The sequence below is a fragment of the Falco rusticolus genome, chromosome 5 (genome assembly GCF_015220075.1).
Source record: "Falco rusticolus isolate bFalRus1 chromosome 5, bFalRus1.pri, whole genome shotgun sequence".
NCBI classification, from domain to species: domain Eukaryota; kingdom Metazoa; phylum Chordata; class Aves; order Falconiformes; family Falconidae; genus Falco; species Falco rusticolus.
The window spans coordinates 47,082,710-47,102,995 of record NC_051191.1 but is presented as its reverse complement, the minus strand read 5'-3'; the positions used below and the strand labels follow the sequence as shown (position 1 = coordinate 47,102,995).

Here is a 20,286-nt window from a genome sequence, read left to right as displayed (position 1 = left end):
TTAGGAAAATAGATAAAATTATTATAAAGCCACAGCAGGTTAAAAACCCCAGCTGTTTAAGTTGTAATATGTCATTATTGATGCTCTCAGTCAAACAAGAGGACTTTTGAACCAGATTTTTCCAGTGGTCCTGCTCCTATCATTGTTTCTTTAACTGTTCAGATGATGAAGTACACTTACAAAATTTGTGAATATTGCTCAGCTTACAGATGACAACAAGTTTGTGTTATGGTAGAATGGAGTTCAAAAGTAGCTTGGAGAAATATCTTGAAGTCAGCAGAAAAGTCAATAAAGACAAAAGTCTAAAGCTAGACTTGGGAAGGAAAAATCAAATTAAAAAATAAAGTAGTGAATAACTGGGTAGGCAGCACTACTTCAGAAAAGGGTCGGCACATTGTTGCAGAGTGTAAATGGAATGTGTCAGCAAATTAGTCAAAAGGCAAATATCATCCTGGTGTCCTTGTGGCACAGGGGTTTATTTTTCTGTATGTTTCTAATCCTTGTGTTAGGCTACAGTATCTGGGTTTGGATGCCACACTTGGAGTGGCATAGGTAATTTAGAGACAGTCAAGAGCAAAACAAGATGAATAATGAGTGTATAAAATGTAATCTTTCAGAAACATTAGAGTGTGCTAGGATTGTATGGCCAAAAGAGAGAAAACGGAGGTGGGATAGAACAGTGTTATGATGTGCAGAAGGTAGCTGGTGAGAAGGTGGTCATCTGTCATTGTCTATTCTGTTCAGAAAAGGGAAGGGGATGGGGAAAAATAATGTGATGAATTTACCAGTAAATCAGATAGGACTTTGGGAAAATCGGAATAGTTACCTGGGTGGATTGTGGAGTCTCCATTTTCTCCTTCAGTCTGTCTGTGATGGTCTGGATTAACCAGAAACTGAAAATGGACAAAGTGAGCTCTTAAATCCCGTCCAGTCTTTCATGTTGAGATTCATTTTTTGTGTGTGTGATTATTTTTTTTAATGCACCAAGGAAGTTCTAGAATGCCTGTCTGTCCTTTTTAAAGTTAACTACATATCTGGAATATTTTAACCCTGGACCTTTACTGAAGCCTATCAGTAGCCCTGAAGAGTCAACACTTGCAAAGCTTGTTTAAATATGACCACAAAACTGTCCAGAAAATAGAAACCCAGAGATCATACCTTATTTTAGAAATCGGAGAATATTCCTTGTGAGTATTTCCAAAACTAAATACAGGATATACAGCTTAAAGGGGTGAAGACATTGAATATTTTTCTTCCAAAAAATTCTGGAAACGTAAAGCTGTTATGTACCTTGAAGCCCATATCCCGTTCATCTCTGTGAAGACTCTCACAATTTTATAAAACTGCAACTATAATACTATATATGAAACACACTGTATTTTCTAGCAGGTTTTTTTTTGTTGTTGAATTTTTCTAGATGAAAGTAACAGCTTTATGAAGTTTTTAAAATTTCCTTGAGAAATAACTGAACTGAGATACTAGAAGATCTTTTCTTTAAAGATTTTCAAAAACTGCCAAATTATTCCAAATTATTATTCAAGCCATCTTTATAAAAATGAGTTAAAAACTAGTGGTGCGTTTGTATCCAAGTTAAATGAGTCAGGGTCTGGAAAAAATAAAGCTGGCATTACTTGAGGGTTTTGTTACCAAAAGAAACATGCCCTTCCCTACTGTACTCTTGAACCTGGAAGTACAGATACTCCAGTTCCTACCCACCCTGTCTTATAATGCTGAGTAGTCAGATTTTTTTTTTCTATTTTCTTTTCTTTTTTTCTTTTTTTTTAAAGTATCATGTGTAAGTGAAACTGACATGGTGCAAAAAAAGCAGAAAAATGTTTCCTTAGAGTATATTGACCAAGTAATATCATGTGCTTATGCATCTAAATCTGCCACTAGGAGTAGTTTTTGGTGTTTACAGCTCCCTTCAGGACCTACATAAAAGCCCTGTAATAAGATGGCGTAATCTCAAATGTAACCAAAAGCTTCGTGATTTTTCCCACTTGTTTGACTTCCGGAATCTGTTGATGGTTGATGGTACTTTCTCTGTTTGCAGGGATGTCTCGCTGTTTCTTGCCTTTGTAAGTGCACTGTTTATGCTTCCTTCGTGGTGGAAGGAATCATCGTGGCTGCCGTGGGGACTAGTTCTGCTTGTCTATGCAGTCTTCAGAGTGTGGGGCACATGGAGGACAGCCAAGCTGCAAATGTCCCTGCGAAAATACTGTATCCAGCTGGAAGAAACAGTGGCGAATAGCCGAGCTTTTACTAATCTCGTGAGGAAAGCTCTACGACTCATTCAAGAGACTGAAGTAATTTCCAGAGGATTTACCCTGTGAGTCTGTATTTCACTTTATTTAATACACAGATCCATTCAAGCAAGAAGTCTTCTAAAATTGTCTTGTTCCACTATCACCAATAACAAGTGCAATTCATAAAAAATATAATATTTAAAGCTTTTTGTTTACCTAAAATAGTATAATTACCATTCGTACTAGAAGTATGAATTCTAATAACTCAGTGTTAAAATCCTGTATCCTGAAGGAGAATTAAGTCTCACAAAACTCATATGCCTTTGGAATCTCCTGCTCTGCTAGCAATGAAGTACATGAAAAAATGGAACTTAAACCAATTTTGTTAACTATTTTGGGGAGTCATTTAGAGGGTAGTTTGAGGATTTTTTATATCGTATATTACCAAATCTATGTAAATAAATTGACCTCCAAGTAATCATTCATATTTTAGAAAACAAGATGACATCAAAACCATCCTATTTTTATGTAACAAATAACAGCCTGAAGTAATAAGAATACAGCAATCAACAAAGACCATCAAGGTCATTTCCCACCTCAAATAAAGTTTACTCTTTTTTTCTTCCATGCAGTTGTTGAGAAGTTTAGATTCTTAAATTATTTACTGCTGAATTTTCCTCTCATCCACTTAAGGGATGTGAAAGTGTTCCTGGTTGTTTAGCTTTTGTAGCTATTTGGTAATATTTGCATAATTCTGTGTGAAAGGACATCAGAAAATGTTCGGTGTATGCAATGATCCCAAAGCCAACAGGTCCGCTCTGTGTACTCTCATTGCCCTTATGCCCTTATAACAACCTATGGTTAGGTATGTAGCTTTGCCAGTCAGACTTAAGGTTAAGGGAGGTGGGAAATGCCAACAGCTAAAATGCAGTCAACTTCTTTCTAAAAACAATAAAAAATGACCTTGTGTGCACCAAGAAATTGTTTGTTCATGCCAGACCAACTATTCTGCAGTCAGGCACATGTTTTTACATGCAAGCTTGAAACTGTAGACTTAATATTTTGAATTAATTTTCTAGCTTGAGATACCTTCAGTATGCTTCATTAGAAGAAATGTTTCATTCTCCCTTTGGAATGCATAAGCATGTCTTCAGTCTGCCTAGCTATGTGTTTTGTTTTTGTTTGGTTTGGTTTTTTGCTGAAGAAGCATATAGTTAAGCAATAGGCAGTCTTATCTTTGCAAATGGGTTCTTAAAATAAATTATTGTCAGGGCTTGTCCAAATTACAAATAAGAAAAACATTTGGATTTTTTCCTAAGTTTAAGCAAATGAACTTGTGGTCAGTATCTAAATTCCTGGTGCCTTGTTCTTTTACTACATATCTTAGATAACAAATTAACAGAAAACAGACTGGTCTTTAAGTTGATGCTTGATCTAATAGCCTCTTTACTTAAAACTTTGGCAAGCTTTTCAAAAGACTTTGGAGTATGGATGGAGTAGAAGTCTGACTGTGCCAACATCCTCACTGGAACAATTGTGCAGTATGAAGAAGTCATTGCTGTATAGGTTTTGGTTTGGTTTAGCCTGGAGGAAGTTCTAACTCCAGTGTCCTTTTCGGCATCCATGTATGCAAGAGATGCTGCTTCACATGAAATTCTTTGTTTGAGGTAGCACTTCATGTATGATCTAAAAAACTAGCTACGCCTTTTTTCTTCCAGAATTTTGCTACAATAAACCTTAGCAGAACAAAGTTCAGTATATTGACCTGTAGTATCCTTGTCAGTCTTAATGCTTGTTCAGAGTCACATAGCAATAGAAATGGTTGCATCTGAAAAGTTAATGAGTATCTTGTGTCATTTTACATCCTTGAAGGAATGGGAATTCAAGCAGGTAGCACAGTATCCAGTTCAATGATATGTATGCTGCTGTTTTAATGTACTGCTAGCTCAGCATAGTTTGGACTGCATTAATGATGTCGTGAATCGAAAGATACCAAAGCTGACATGTAAATAGTACTGAGTTCAGATTTTGGCTAGCTATACTTAACTAAACTCTGATATGGCAAGCCCAGGTCTGTAGATTTGGCTTGAATTTCATTGCATTCCCCATTGTACGATCCATTGCTATATTCTTGTAGGCTCATTTACACATGCTTTGAAGTATCTATGTCTTTGCTTTATTCTACCCTATTTGACCTTGTTAACTGATATTTGACTGTCTCTCTAAACGTTAAATTATTCTTTATATGGTTTTGGTCAGTTGTTTGCTGGTTCCACATCTTTTTGCCTTCATTCCCCTCCCACCCAAAAAAACTCACAGCAGCCACTTAGAAAAGGTACTAAGAACCCTGTCAGGCCTCTATTACCTGCTCTCAAAGGCAACTGGACATTTTGATTTCAGAATGGCCATCAGAAGTGTTTAATACTGCTGTTGGCATTGCAGGTATGACTTTGTGGTACAAGCTCTGCGATGCAGAGATGACTGAGACCTCACCAGGGTACTTTGGATTACAAAAATCATGTAGCCAAGGTAGGGCAGTGTTTCTGCCTAACTGCTTCATTTGTAAATAGACAAATGAAGCCTGATCACAGGTTGTGGCCTGAAATTTCCACTGGGTAATAAAAGTATGTCCGTTGTCTTGCACATTATAGAATGAAAACTATAGGAATACCCAATGAAAGGCTGCAGCAATAAGCAGCAAGTAGTTATTTTCTTGTCTGTCATGGAAATAATTAGCATTTTCTCCAAAATACTCCCTTTCTACTATGTTTTAAACTAGAATCAAGCTCTACAAGCACATATTGGTGTATAGAGCATCTTTGTAGAAATGCTTTCTTGTTGGAGTGCAGTAAAAGGTTTTTATTAATGTGTCTATACAAGTTTGTTAAAAGTTGAGAGCCTATTTAAAATTTGGCTTGTGAGGTTAACGGAGAAATAAGTCACTGTTCTTTACAAGTAAAATGGGTTTGGAGCAGTAGAAGAGAGGAAGTTCACCCTTAACCTTTTTCCTTCTTGCTATTTGTGGCTGATACACAAAGCTGATAATGTTTTGTAAGTCAAATTAAATACATGTAAGACAAATGAAACATTAGGAAGTTGGGGTTATGGCATGTCTGGCACATAGACATTTATAGCAAGTTACATTAATTTAAGATTACTGGAATAAAGAAGAATTATTTTATAAAGAACACTGAGACAAGCCTTCCTAGAAGGAAAGCAAATTGTTTTGCTGACTACTGGCAGTACATGCTGTGCATGAGTTGTGCTGTATTTGCTCTGTGTAGAAGCTGGAAATGCTTATATTGCTGTAGCAGAACATAGATGTATCTCTCTTTTTAAGGTAGAAGAATTTTGCTCATTTTCTTTCAGCCTGCTTCTGATGATTCACCCAGGGCTTGAGTCTACAAACTGATGTCAGAGTTTATGGATAAGCACTTCACCTTCAAAAGCTAGGGAAACGTTAGAAGATTGGCATGTACTATGTTACGTTCTGCATTCCCTAGTGAAACATATGGCAAGACTAGCATTTTAAATTTACATTTAGAAATTGAAATTAACACAGTTTGTTTTTATTTTACTCAGATTTTAAAGTACTTTAAGACGTGTTAGATAAACCGTTTAGTATCACTCCCATAATTTAATATGGTACACAGATATTTTAATAGAGCATTTCAGCTAGTGTATTCAATATACTGCAGTAATTGGCATGAATCTTCTTGTGTTAATCATATTTAACAAACTGATATTGGTCCAGCCTTGCTCACTGGGTAGGCTGCATTGCTTTTCACATTTGACAGTGAAGGTGATAAGCTGTTTCCTCTCCTGGTCCAGCTCAGCACATGCAGTAAGACTGACGTTTTTCCAGCAGGGTCAGGTCTGCTGGCTTAGTGAGATGGGCTACAGAACTAGATACCAGCGTAGCAGCCCACCTCATTCTTGCTGGGTACCCTCTATGGTTTTCCTTTTTAAGTGACTGTGGACATGAAATCACCTCCCCACCGTGCCCTGGGAAAGGTGAGAGCAGAAGCAGGCTTCCAGTCCCAAAACAATCATAATTTATTGTCCTGTTGTCCACACTATGTCAATTCCTGAGTTGATTCTTGTAAAAACAGTCCCAGCAAGTAAGAGTGTACCTAGGCTGTTTTCAGTATCTCAGTTATAGGTTTGGCATCTGACTGTCTATGAATACATATAGCTGGAATTAATCTTTTTTTCCCTTTTCTGCAGTTTAATGTTACACAGACATGTGTAATAATCACCTAATTCACAATTCAGTTTACTTCCAGATGAGGCAATTTCTTAGAGTTCTAAAACCATTCTGAAGTATATTCTAATAGGCAAATGGCAGTTTCTTTTAAATGGTATATTCACCTGAATGTGGACACCAAAATGTATTTTCAAATATGCTTGTATAGTTGCATACATTTCATGTGTTTACCTGTCAGACTCCCACAAAACAGCTGTCATTCATTGCATGATGATAAAATCTGTGTCACCTCTCAAATAATATTTCTGTTGATCCAGAAAAGATTCTGCATGGAGAAGGTTGAAAGAATATAGTGTTTTGCACGAAAACCAATATGTAGTAGCACATTTTTTTCTGCAAAAATTATTGAAGGAACAAATTTGGATATAAAGAAGTGTATGTTAAATATCTGTATGTTAAAACTTCTAAAGCTTACAGAGGGCTTGTGATATCTTGGTATCAGAGATAATGTTAGGTGACCTGTCTACCCTTAGTGTATCATTTTATAACATTTTGGAGAAAACAGATGTCCTCAGGAGTTTTGCCGTGGCTTAGATGAGAAGATGTTCAGGCTGTCTACAGAGGAATCCTGGCTACTTATTGGAAATTTTGATTAAATATATCATTAATAGGATGGACTTTTTTTTTTCCTTTTTTTTCTTTTCTTTGTTCTTGTAGTTACTGAGGGTTTGAAAAAGTTTTCTAAGTAATGGAATAAGGAAACTGTTGTACTGTCTTTTAAAAATACTTTAGGACATCTGTACAGTTGTATCACATTTTACTTTTCAAGTTTGCTTGACAGGGTCAGTGCCGCTTGCCCATTTAATAAAGCTGGACAGCATCCTAGTCAGCATCTTATTGGTCTCCGGAAAGCTGTTTATCGATCTGTCAGAGCCAACTTTCGAGCTTCAAGACTGGCTACTCTATACATGCTGAAAAAATATCCTTTTTGTAAAAACCCACAAGTTCAGATATATCATGTTACCTACCTGTAATTGTGCCAATGTGAGTTATGTCTAGAAACATACAATATCTAATTGCATATCTAAACAAGATAAAGGGTAGCCTAGTGAACTGGGGCTTATGCTTGGTTTGAAACACTCTTAAATTTGTCTTTTTGTGTACTGTGCAGTGTGAGGTAAGATTCTGTGCACTGAAAACATTGTCCCCGTTACTGACACGCATGCCTTTGGTGTAAGTACTGATAATGTGTTTCAGGGTCCTTCAGGATTTTGTTTTATAATTCCTCTTAGCCATCTTTTTCCCTTGCACCAAAATACATTTTTCTCTGAACAATGTAGTCTTTCAGTCAACACCCCTGTGTTCAAAGGTAAGTGGATTTCCTGCTTCAGATAAGCTGGGTGAAACTCTGATTATGTTTATTATCCAGAAGGCACATTTAAGAGTGAGGAGTTTCTACGCTGAATCAAAGCAGAAGAATTTATTCAGATTCCATTTTGTGAACTGCCTTCTGTATTTCCTCAGTGAATTGCATACGTTAATGGCATTAGCATTTCAAGGATTTTTTCTGTTTCTTGTACTTATTGTACTACATAGGAAATAACCATGTCTTCACCCTGTATTATAGCAAAAAATAGAACAGATATATCCCTGATGTGAAAAAACAAACGCAGGAAAACAAAAGCTGGTGGTAATGCAGGTGTTGAAAATCCGACATGACAAATTACTTGGTTTGTCTTCCTGGAACATAGTATTTGACTGATGCATCTTGCCTGGCAAATGGATGGATGTGTTGAGTGATGATGTGTACACATACAGAGGTACATGCAGTGCTGCAAGTGCATGCATTCAGTTTGAAGGAAATGAGTATTTGCAAAATAGTAACAACTTGTGTAGGGATGGGCATCCTCTGTCTGGGCTCAAGACTTTACTCTTGGCTGTAAGGAACGAGGTGTATTTGCTATGCAAAGAAAGAAAAAAATACTGACTGATTGAGACACATTGATAAGAGCAATTGATACCTAGGTTGGAAATAATTGAATATGGGAATATGGGAAGAAAGATCTGAAAATGGATCAGTTAACGTGGCCTTCCCAAATACGGAATATTAGTGTGTATTAGACTGTGCATTGGCTTTGAAACTACTACAGGAGTGACTTAAATAAAAGAATGGGAGAGAAGAAAGTTCTGTTTACTTTGAATAATTTGACATTTATATCTGTCTTTGTAAAATTTTTAACATGGAAGTTCCATTATACTAAATTATCATGCAGATATTGCAGCAGTAAGAAATAAATGGCCAAGAATTTATTAAAGTTGCATGCGTAAAGTTCTTGACAAATGGAAAGAGAAGCGTTGTATTTGTGCAGAACATAGTGGCAAAAACAGTGGTAGCCTGTGAGTTGAGATGCAGGCTGGGCCAATTCTGCAGTGCACGAAAACTGCAAGTAAGGCATTTAAGTGTAAGGAAGGTGAGTAAAGGATTCCTTCTTCCCACCAGGATAATTAAGAGCAGCTTTAAAATAGTTCCAAGTTGCCTTAGTTTGAATTTTTCCCTGAGTATTGTGAATGTCTGAAAATGTTATGTGTATTACATGGGTATTGATGGCAAGGAGCATCTTTCAAATAAATTCCAATTAAATATTACTGTTATGCTGGAGGGGCCAAAGATTCCTTCATGTCAAAAGCATTCACAGTTGCCACTTGTGACAACTTTAATGCCCTTGTCCATCATCAGATTGTTAGTGCAAATCTGGCCTAGAGCAAGGAGAAAGAGGAACTGGAGAGATTAAATAAAGGAGGGAGGTAATAAATTGAAGGAACAGAATGTTGATAAATTAAAGGAACTTATATCCAATGTCTGGAAATGAGATCCCAATTCCAACTTTTACAGTTCTTTTTAATAAGTTCTGCTTTGCACAAAATCAGAAGATATTGTCGACTTTAACTCCTCTAGGTTATTTGAGTATAAATTAATGAATTGCTTTTTGAAATGTTTCCTGAGCATTGCGAGAGACATGAGTCCAGTAGCACTGCTAGTGATTTACACTGGCAACAGCAAAACAAAATGCTTTTATTAGAGAAAAATGTATTAGAGAAATATTCCAGATATTTAAAATTTGGATTAATATTACAAAATTACATTTAAAAACCCCAAAAACTATTTTCCCTGGTTGGTTGTAATACTGTTTAAATAAACATTTTTTGCTTTACTGGATATTGCTTTGTACTTTTGTTGCAGAGCAGATATATCTCTCTGCATATTTAGGCAAGTGAAAAACTGAATTATTTTTGCTTGGAACAATCTTCAATAGGAATTTAATATGCAAAAATCTAGTCTCAAGGGCAACAAAAATTGAATTTTCCTAGATTTTTCTGTTTAAGGAATAAGGAAGCAGTAATTTCTAAAGACTGTGAACAAATACGTGGGACAGGCACTGCTTTGAACCACAGAGTGTGCATTTCATGGAAACATTTATGTGCATGGGAAATAAATGTCTGTATTATAGTTTGCTTTCCTTGGTTGATGGCATTCAGTTGGTGCTGCAACATGGGCATGGTATTTGTCATTCAACAACAGTGGTGATCCTTTGACTCCAGGGATCATTTCTGTGTGATGTCCAGATATCAAAATAAGGTCCTAGTCTGTGACTGGGCCTTCTGACTGGTGTACAGGCCTGCAAAAGCATGATGATGTGGCATATGTCCTATTTTCCTTCATCTTTGTGTTTCTTAGTATCAACCTGGAAATCTGAGATTGAAGTTCATAATGCAGTGAAGATAACTGTTCCCAATTAGGCATTTTGGGTTAAGTATTTACAGGATGTTGTGCAGACTAGTCACTACTGGTTCAACAGATCCCTGCACTGTACTCCATTGCATTGTGTAATAACTCAGACAGTACTTCAGTTGGCGTGCTAGTTGCTTAATATTTTTATACTTAAGAGCCTTGTGTCATGGGAATATTGTTCATTTATTGATTTAATTATATGCAAGCTAGATGGAGGAAATTTTATAGCTTATGTTACTTCATGATGCTAATAGTCTCATTGTCAGCTGATGCAAGACGGTGTGATACTCCTTTTTCCATTGAACTATATTGATAGGTATGACCTGGGCACTGGACCATCTAAACTGAAAAAACTTTTAATTTTGTTGTAAGTGTAAGGTGTTGTTCTCTGGTGGCCAGGCATAAACAGTATTACAAACGCAGTCATTGGATAGCAGTGTTTTAAATGGAATGATATCTTACCCCATTAAGGTGGAATGGATATAAAATGCATTCTGTGTCTTAGAGATGCACTGAGCACAGGGCAACTTGCTAATTTTCTCTAGTAAATCCAGTAAAAAAGTGTTCCTTCTCTGTAAAAATTCAGTTATTGTATCATGAAATGTTAGAAAAACACATACCTTTTTAGTTGGGAAAAAGAAAACAGTAAGCTAAACAAAAAGTAGTACCCTTTTGGGGTTAGAAAAGCCTAAATCAGAAATCTGATGCTGGAAGGCTTGAATAAAGATACTTGAGCATTTTTCAGCGTGATGTTTCTTTCTTGACCACCTGTTTCATCACATGCTTAGCTCATCCCTTCCCACCTGGTGGGCTGGTGAGAATTTTATAAAAGAGCAGCTTGGATTTCTCAGGGATATTGTGAAGCTGTTCTTTAGATGGAAATGTGCTTTTGAAGAGCCAAGTATGAATGTTAAATTTCTACATACAGGGGTACATTAGTGTTCTTGATTTTCTATATATAAATAATATTGGCCCAGTGGCAGAGGTTAGACATTCACTGGACAGATAACTTTATTCTGGATTTGTCAGTTTATTATTAAGAGCTTTGCCTTGTCTTCTTCCAAGCTAGTAAAGAATGTAAGTTAAACAGGCGAAAGATATATTTTCACAAAGACATAGAAAAATTTAACTAACCTAAGGTTAATTACTCTATTTTGGCTTTAATAGAAAACATCAACACTAAAAATACTTTTGTTTTACAGCAAAGCACGTGAAGGAAATGTCTTTGTGTGTATGTATATGTTTGTGTGTATGTGTTTAACCTTTCTAAAGGTCTAATCTTTGGGAAGCTAATGGGAGCATGGGATCAGTTCTCTGCTTTCATCTATCCCATAGAGATGGGGGTGGGAGGGCTACAATAGAGGAGGGCAAGGCAGGAGATGTGGGAGTCCACTGGGAATCCCTAGCTGAGATGTAGTATTGGTAAGTGGCTCCTTTGGTCAAACCACTCATTTGAGATGTTGCCTGGAATTTTTTTAGCATGACTTAGAAATTCACATGTCCAAACTGGTTTTTATGTCTTGTTGTGGGAAAAGAATAACAAGAGATATAATTAGTCCCAGAGATAACTGGTTCTGAAGGGGTTTGACCTGACTTTTCAGTCTCTAATACCATCCTCATCCCATGTGCTCCATCTGGTGGGCATGCTATCAGGTTAACTTAGAGTAGACACTGCTTATGAGGCAGCTGCTGGTGGCAACAGTAATACTTTGTTCCTAATTAATTTGCATTGCAGGTTTTTGTCTGAACACTTAATAGGCTTCTTTCTTCATGGACTTTGTGGAGAAATTAGGGAAGAGTGTGTGTGTTTGTTTAGAGCCTGGACACTTATCATTGCTGTATCCTGTGACACAGAATATGATTATTTCTTTTTATACAATGTTCTACTCAAGTGGTGAAAATTTTCTTGAGCAAATCACTTTTACAAGTTCAATCCTATGAGAATTTATCACATGGAAAAATTGGGAGTGAAAGTGGGTGGAACTTGTAGCTTCTCCAGAAAGCATAATAGTTGGACAAGAGATAGGTGCTTCTAATCATCTTTATGTGCCCCAAGAGATGAGAGTATTCAGTTTGTAAATTGAAATATAAATTAAAAAAAACCCATAGTTTAAATTAAGGCCTTATTTTCATGAATGCCTTACAAATGTGTTTTTTTCTATGGAACAAACGTGCTTATGACCATAAGTTATAAGTTTCAATTTTAAAGCAAATTTTACTATTTTGTGACTGGGTGACTATGCAAAATGTGCAGAAATCTTGGACTGTTCCTCCTCCCCTTTTCCCAGCATGAGGTTAGCCTAAAATTAATGCTATTTTAAAATAAATGCTGCTTTGTCTATGAATTATTTTTATCTGTCTTCTGGTATCAGTTATATTGTGCTTGCTCCCTACTTTTTAAGCATTTCTGAGGACTGGAAATGTACATTTTCCTACTGAGAATTTAAATGTGCTGAAGAATGTTGATAAAAAACAGTTCACTGCTGTTCCTACCAAGATCATAGTGGCTTTACAGCAATGTAATCAATAAAGTTAAAGGTATGACAATTGGGGAACTCCTGTTCTTCACGGTACTATCTGAAATGTCAAACACCAATTATTGTCGAGATCTCTGAGCAATTTCTCCACAGACAGAACTTGCTTGGAATTCCCATTGTCCTAAGTTTGGTCTAAAACATAGGCTACCTTTGAAACTTAAAATTTTACTATTGTTTTTCTCTTTCCCTTGGTTTAAGATTGACATGAATGAGCTACATCCTGGGAAGTTAATATTTAAACATAGAGATTTTATCAGAGAGAAAGATACTTAAACATAAGATGTTTTCCTCACTTGAAAGGGATGCAGGGATTTTTCATCAGTCTGTTTTGTTTCATGTGTTTGTGTTTATACCTAGGTGTTTCATCAATGTCTAATCTCTCATCCTTTTAAGAGCCTTTAAAACTTGTGCTCTGAATAAGGGTTGCAAAATGTTCAATTAAACAGGATTGAGGTGGATTTGGGTGGAATGTATGTGCTTTCACACAAATTGCCTGCAATAAGAAACCTTACTGGGTGGGTTTTTTTCCTTTTTTGTGTTTTTAATGCAAAAATTGCTTTGTTAACCACCTTAACTCCAGCTAAACCTACCCTCTGAACTCGGAGAGTGATAATGTGACCAGCTACATCTGTGTAGTCCCCTTTAAGGAGCTGGGTCTGGGACTGAGTGAAGACCAAGTTTCTGAAGAGGAGGCACACAATCTAACAGATGGCTTTAGCTTGCCTGCACTCAAGGTAACCTCTCCTAGAAGGACATCTGCACCAGCACAGGGTCCTAATGAAATTCTCTTTTGGTTGTCATGGAGCCCTGTGGCTTGTATGTACTAGCCTGTAGTAACACAGTCATCTGAGGGAGAGATGTAGTTGGTCTCCTATGATGTGTTTCCACAGTTATTGACATTTAGATGCTTTCTTTTTGCATGTGGTCAAAGAGAAGCTGCACAATACTACATTAGGATTTTTTTCTGCAAATCATGTAAATTGAAGCCAATGTTTTGTAATTAGCTTGATCAATCTCTTTCTTAAACATTATTTTTACTCTCCGATTTCACTTGATACGAGCTGAATAAAATAATTTACAGATTTGTACTTACATCTTTTTTAGCTTATCTCTTGACTTGGATAGAAAGAGAGACATCAGAAGATGCAAATTAGTTGTAATTGCCAAAGGCAGTAGCTGCATTTAGTTACACTGAGGAGTAGAAATCATAAGCTTGCACCCCTGCTGCCGTGAGCCAGTGTGGTTCTTTGATCTTTGAAAAACATTTAACTGAACAGAATGACAACCCTATAATGGCCTTTTTATCTATTTGTTTTGAGATGTTAGGTATTTTTAACTTGTATGAGGCAATGTTTGCAATTGAAAGATCTAATTTGAATGCAAAACTTCTACACTCTGGTGGTTCTTTGCTGTGGCAGTTCCCTTTTAACATTGTTTTTCTAGTGGAAAATTGCACATCATTATTATATGACTTCTGTGTTTCTGTGGGGTTGGCTTTTGTTGCATTTTATGCACTTAATTCCTAGATCTTGACTTCTTTTGTTCTGACAGTAAATATTACCAGTAATAGTGATTGCTAAGCTTTGAGGCTTAGTCTAATTAGTTGTAAGCTAAGAGCTACATCAGTTGTAAGCTTTTGGGAATTTTTTCTTGCCTTTTCATTAGCTGAAGTTCTAATTGCAACCATACAAGCTCACTTATTTACCCACTTCTTTTTAAGCACAAGAATTCAGAGCTGCCCAAACTCGTAAGCTAAATCTTTGTTTACCTGCAGTTTGCAGTAATTTGACTAAAATCTGTTTTAGTTAAACTAGTTGGGACTCTTTCTGGGTTACAAATTGAATATCTCAATTTGTGTGAACACATAACTGACAGTAATGTAGGCTGGATGTGGTGTAGTTGAACCAAGCTAAATTAACATAAATCAGTCCTAAGCAGATTCTTGCATATATAATAAAATAGGTATACTTCAATAACCTTGGGACATATTTATGCCCAGACCTCTTCAGGTTTGTTTTTTTTTTTAATTTGAGAGAACTTGTCTTTATATTAAAATGCAGGTAGAATATAGATGTGTATCCAGATTTGCTTAATATTTTAATTTTCATTCAAGCCCATGTCTAGACCATATGACAAATGTAGTCTGTGTGTTTCGGCTACTTTGTCCTTGAACTGAATCAATTTAAAGAATGAAAAATTTTGGCTTAAGAATAAATACCAATTCAAGCTGATGAGAGCCAGTAGGATGTTTTGGGTGAAGTTTAAGTGTCAGTAAAAATCATCAGAAGCCATTGGCAGAACAAGCTATTTGCAACCCTAAATACATCTGGAATTCCCTTTTCTCATCATTGTGCATTTTTTCAGGTAGGTTTTGGATTATTATTGTCACCTAAAGTCCACTACTTTTGTGTGCTACTTTTTCACTGCTTTTGCTTTATGTCTCATGGAAGGGATTGGCTTTCTTTTGTGCTTTATTATAGCATGAGCTCTTAACTTTCTATCCAGGGCACCACACCTTCAGGGAACTTGGGTGATCGCTGTCCATTTGTTTGCTTTTTGTTTTAGCACCCAGCCAAATCAGTCTTGCACATGTGCCCCAAATTATTGTGTATCATTCTATGTTCTTTCTCCTGACCATCTTTTGTAAATCAAGAATTATTTCTTTTCTTTTGGAATATTTTATCAGCTTGCATTCAAGTATTTTTTTATGTACCCTTGGGGTATATCAGACCACATCTATCTGAAGGCATTTAATTTTTTGTGTTACTGTTCTGAATGTTTTGTTCTTGATTGTTTGCACACTGGAAAAAACTGCTCCTTGTCCATAGTCATATGAATACAAAGATGCAAATATATTATTCAGATCTCAGAACAAGTAAATTGTTAGTCCTGTTCTGTAGCTGAGGAGGTGGAAAGAAGCATGATAAGTAGTAACTTTGTCTTCTTCGGTGTGGAATGCTTGAGAACAGATTTTGGACTACGCCGCGTAGTGACAGACAGTTCATCCCTTTTAATAAAGGCCACTATTGCAGAGAAAAGTGTCATAACCTTTCCTTTTCATTTTAGAGATATTAGATGCTACTGTTCTGTCATGGTCTACTGAGCCTACAGTCTTCCCTAAACTAAGACAACAGTTCTTTTCATTTCATTGGAAGAGGAAACTCTCAGGAAATTGAAATTGTGGGTTTCCTTGCTCCCAGATGGAATGACCTCTTTTGAACCATATATAACATTGTGGCTCGATTCATTTCTCACAAGCCTTTCCCTCGTTAGTGGTATTGGTGAAGTTTTACTTTGGCTGAAAGAAGAATTAAGCTGGCAGCTCAACTTTCTTCAGATGTAGGATGTGTTTTGTTGAAGTACAGTGCAATTAGACTTGTGTTTCAGGGTTGGGTGTGGGGCAGTGCAGTAGTTAGAAATTGTAGAAACGATAGCTTGGCATCATAAAGGAAAAAATGTCTTTGCTGCCACTGGAATTTCTGCAGCCCTTTATGAGCTGTAGGATATGTGGACATTATAGCAAATAATGAAACTACCTGCTGAGAATACGAGTTTTTAGGCCTCTGACAGCCTTCTGAGCATAATTGTATACAATGTCCTTCATCGACAAATTAACAGTCGCCTAAGGTTCACAAGATCTGAACCTCACATGGTCTGGGGTGCCCTTCAATGGATTTTTGCAGTTTTTCAAAGTTCCTGTTGCTATCTGAGGAATGTTTTCCCGTGGTGCATCTGTACATTGACTTTGGAGGCTGGCTGTTTTCCCAGGTGCGCAGAGTTAACCCTGCCCTGTTCTGCAGGTCCTCTTTCAGCTCTGGGTCGGGCAGAGCTCAGAATTCTTCAGAAGGCTGGTGCTGCTCCTCTCCCCAGCCAACGCATCCCCCAAGCCCTTGGTCTCCCCTGAACGGCTGCCTCATCATATCTTGTCTGATGTGACTCAAGGCCTACCTCATACACATGCTGCCTGCTTGGAGGAGCTTAAGCGAAGCTATGAGTTTTATCGGTACTTTGAAACGCAGCATCAGCTGGGTTTTGAGCGGCCGGCCAGGACAAAGCAGAAGTCAAGAGAGCTGAACAGTCTTCAGACAGCAGTACGCAGCTTGCAGCTTCATCTCAAGGCACTGCTCAATGAGTAAGTTTACACATGAATTAAGAGGATATGCTGGTAGGAAGAAGGCTTCAGTCCTGAGTTCTTTGGGTTGGCAGCTTGTATCCCAGATTAAAAACAAAAAACTCATTGTAATCATAGGCATATATTCACATAGTATGGGGTCAAAGACCCTTGGTTCAATATGGAATCTGATATTGTTTCCTGGTTATTCTTTAAAGTATCTGGTGAAAATTCAAAGCTAAGCAGTGCGTTAAGATCTTGCCTTGCTTTTGCCACTCCCTTGAAAAAATCTGAACATTTTACTTGTCTTTACATACTTATCTTTCATTGATTTAGCAACATACCGAATGCTTTATAAAAAAGTTCAGCTCATAGTAACTACCTAGAAAATGTTTTTAAATATTCATCACTGCCTTGGTGACAAAACTGTCCTACTCATTTAATCTTACATATAAGAACTACTATAACAAATGCAGGTGAGCAGTGTATCTTGATGTGGAGACACAGTTCTTATTTTTAAAATTTCAGGGCATTTTTGAGGAGTTGGCTGAGTTAGATTCTTAAAACTTGAAGAAAGTAACAGGATATTAAATGAAATACTTCAACGAATGGTCAAGTCAAATATTTACTATTACTTATTTCTGTTAATCTCCTTGTCACTTAGGGTAATAATTCTTGAGGATGAACTTGAAAAACTTGTTAGCACTAAGGAGACACCTGAGTTGACAACAGAAGCCCATCAGGTTCTGGAACAAAAACTAAAGTTTATTCAGCCTCATATCCAAGCAAGCAACAGCTGCTGGGAAGAAGCCATTTCTCAGGTGGAGAAAATGAGTGGAAGAAACCCAAATAAAAAAGGTAAGTGTGAGAGATTAATTTAGCAATGAATGGGATACACTTCAGAGATGGAATGGTCAGATGGATCAAAGACAGCATTCAGCCTGTATATTAGAATTTTAGCTGAAGAAGGTTTTACAACCATACACTTTGAAAAACTATGCACATATGTCAAACTTTTTCATTGTGATGACCTTGGAGTTTTTGTCTCAGCAAAAAATGTAATTTGTTGGTTCAGTCTGTTAGACCTGTGGATTCAGATTTTTACATTTCCAGGTGTAGACCAATAGCGGCTTTTTGCCTTTGCTTGGTGAATCACATGTGAAGGGGTGGGATTTTGATCAGTTGTCCTTGAGATTTTCATTTATTTACTGCATAAAATAGCTAACTGAAATCACAGTGGCACTGTCGTGAAACTTTTTTGGCAACATTTCCTGGTACATTCTAAATTGTAGAGAATGTATTGAGCATATAGTACCTGTTTACCTGCTCTCTCAGAGAGGGTGAGCTAATCTTCTGTGTGTTTAACGGTCATACTGAGCAGCATATCCCAAACTTTTGCCTTATGTCCTTCCCCTTAATTGCCTGTACTGCCCATGCTGTTTTCCTTGTGAATCACAACAAGCTTAAATAATGGATGTGAACTTGGGCTCCTGATACGGAGCTGAACATGTAATTTCTGATCCTTCTTTTTTCCAGGAGCTTTTTTACTGTCTTAGGCAGGCACAGCCCAGCATTTGAAAAATGCTGGTAATGGAGACTGTGTTAGGAAAATTATGGCTTGGGGTTCTCAGCAAGTTACCTGCAGAAATCCAAATTTGTAGTGAGCTATGCTCTTAATGATATATAGGTGAGATATCCAGTAGATGGATGAATATTGCTGTGGGCGTAGAGAAATACAGGCTGACCTTGTTCATGCTTACATCAGAACTGGGAGCACTGAGAGGCCTAATGCAGGCTCTGTGCAGGTCCAGACATGGTGTAGCTACATTTGTGTGTACTTTGCCTGATAGTCCAGTCTTACAACTTCCCTCTTCAGTCCTGCGTAAAACAGCCTATGAGGATATTAGGTGTAGTCTGGTACATCTGCCTGTGCTAGCTTGTTGTGTTTTGTTGATGCATTTCACAGCCAGCAGTTCCACTGATCTTTTTTTTCTCCTTTACTTAAATGTTCGTTCTAGACTGCATGCCACTGTATTTTTAGTTGTTTAAGTTTTATTTTTACTTTGTGTATAAATTTCACAGCAGGCACTCTTATTATAACATCTTTTAAAGTTCAGTATAAAAATAACCTAGTGTGTGACCTAGAAGGGAGGGATTGCATGGGAAATATATAAAAATAAAATCTTCACTTTCACTTCTGCGCAGTGACTTTCCTAGAAATGTGCTGGGGTTGAATCTCTGTTTTGCAACAAGTTTACTGAATTGCTCCTTATGAGCTATTTTTACATTTTGTTGGTCATTGAAAACTATTGTTATCTGACTGCATTTTACTTTCCCGATATATTTCTGAGCAGTCCAGCTTCTGTGAGTTGACCTTTTCAAGCTGTGCATGAAATTAAGTCTAGTTCTTCTGCTGTCTTTCTACAAATCTTAACAGCTGGTCTGTCAGTCATGATTATGTAAATAGCTTCATTAAATTATCTGGGGTTTTTTTCAGTGCTTCCTTCCTGCTGAAATAATATAGCTGCTAAACACATCTTTCTTTTGTCTTCACACACCATTAGCCAAAATCAGATGAATCTTTTGGTAAGAGCTGTAGCAAGAACCCCATGATAGTCAAAAATTGTGTCTAAGTGGATGCCCAGCTCTTTTGCTGCAGTAGATGTTTAGTTCAACTAACTAGTTTGACCAGTAGAGCAGTGGCAATACCATTTTCAGTGTCAGTTATGAGCACTGTTGAAAAGGGAGCTATTTCTGATGGCTTAGACCCAGTTTTGAGAGGAAATATTTCATTACATAAAAGCTGTATATATTTGTTAAATATTTTTAGCAGTATCTCATAATTGTGCTTAGTATTTAAACAAAATAAGTCATTTTCCTTCTTCATATATAAATTCAAAATGTATCCAGTATTTAAATTTACTTTTTGCTTGGGTTTCGTTCTTACCGTGTTTATATTATGAGCACAAATGTATCTTTGCTTGTTCTTCTTGGCTCCTAGTGCTGTCAGCACGGGAAGGTTTCCTTGCATAAGTAGAAATCAGCTCAGCAGTTGCAGCAGCAAAGGGTCTGTGTTGCTCTGCAGAGAGGAAGAAATTGGGAACTCATTGGTCCGTTCAGCATCAGAGTGCTGTTGTTGAACCAGGAGTTGGAAGTTTCCAGCCTCTAAGGAGCTGCTTTGAACTGTGGGCTAACCTAGTTGTGGCATTCTACGTAGCTGCCTATCACTACTTTTCAGAGCCCTTTGCATATCTTTAATTGTTCTCTGTATAAACATATGAGTCTCTTTCAGCAAGCACTACCTGCTTCTTGCCCTAAATCATACTGGGCCAGAGCAGGTTTCTTACAGCTACATTAAATAGCTCTTTGTGTCAAGCTCTGTCAAAGCAAAGCCT

At 37.1% G+C, this 20,286-nt stretch overlaps 1 protein-coding gene across 6 annotated transcripts in view; it reads left to right on the top strand.

Annotated features, from left to right (window-relative positions):
• Nucleotides 1–20,286, top strand: part of VEZT (vezatin, adherens junctions transmembrane protein) — a 68,200-nt gene that overhangs the window by 28,142 nt on the left and 19,772 nt on the right. For 4 of the 6 annotated variants that reach the window (XM_037388870.1, XM_037388868.1, XM_037388871.1 and 1 more), the window contains exons 5-9: nucleotides 2,054–2,329; nucleotides 7,283–7,432; nucleotides 13,367–13,514; nucleotides 16,581–16,912; nucleotides 17,556–17,749. In XM_037388870.1, coding sequence (XP_037244767.1) covers nucleotides 2,094–2,329; nucleotides 7,283–7,432; nucleotides 13,367–13,514; nucleotides 16,581–16,912; nucleotides 17,556–17,749 — 1,060 coding nt within the window. In that variant the 5' untranslated portion in view covers nucleotides 2,054–2,093. The remainder of the gene's footprint in view (nucleotides 1–2,053; nucleotides 2,330–7,282; nucleotides 7,433–13,366; nucleotides 13,515–16,580; nucleotides 16,913–17,555; nucleotides 17,750–20,286) is intronic. The other 2 variants (XM_037388869.1, XM_037388873.1) reach the window with 1 other exon arrangement.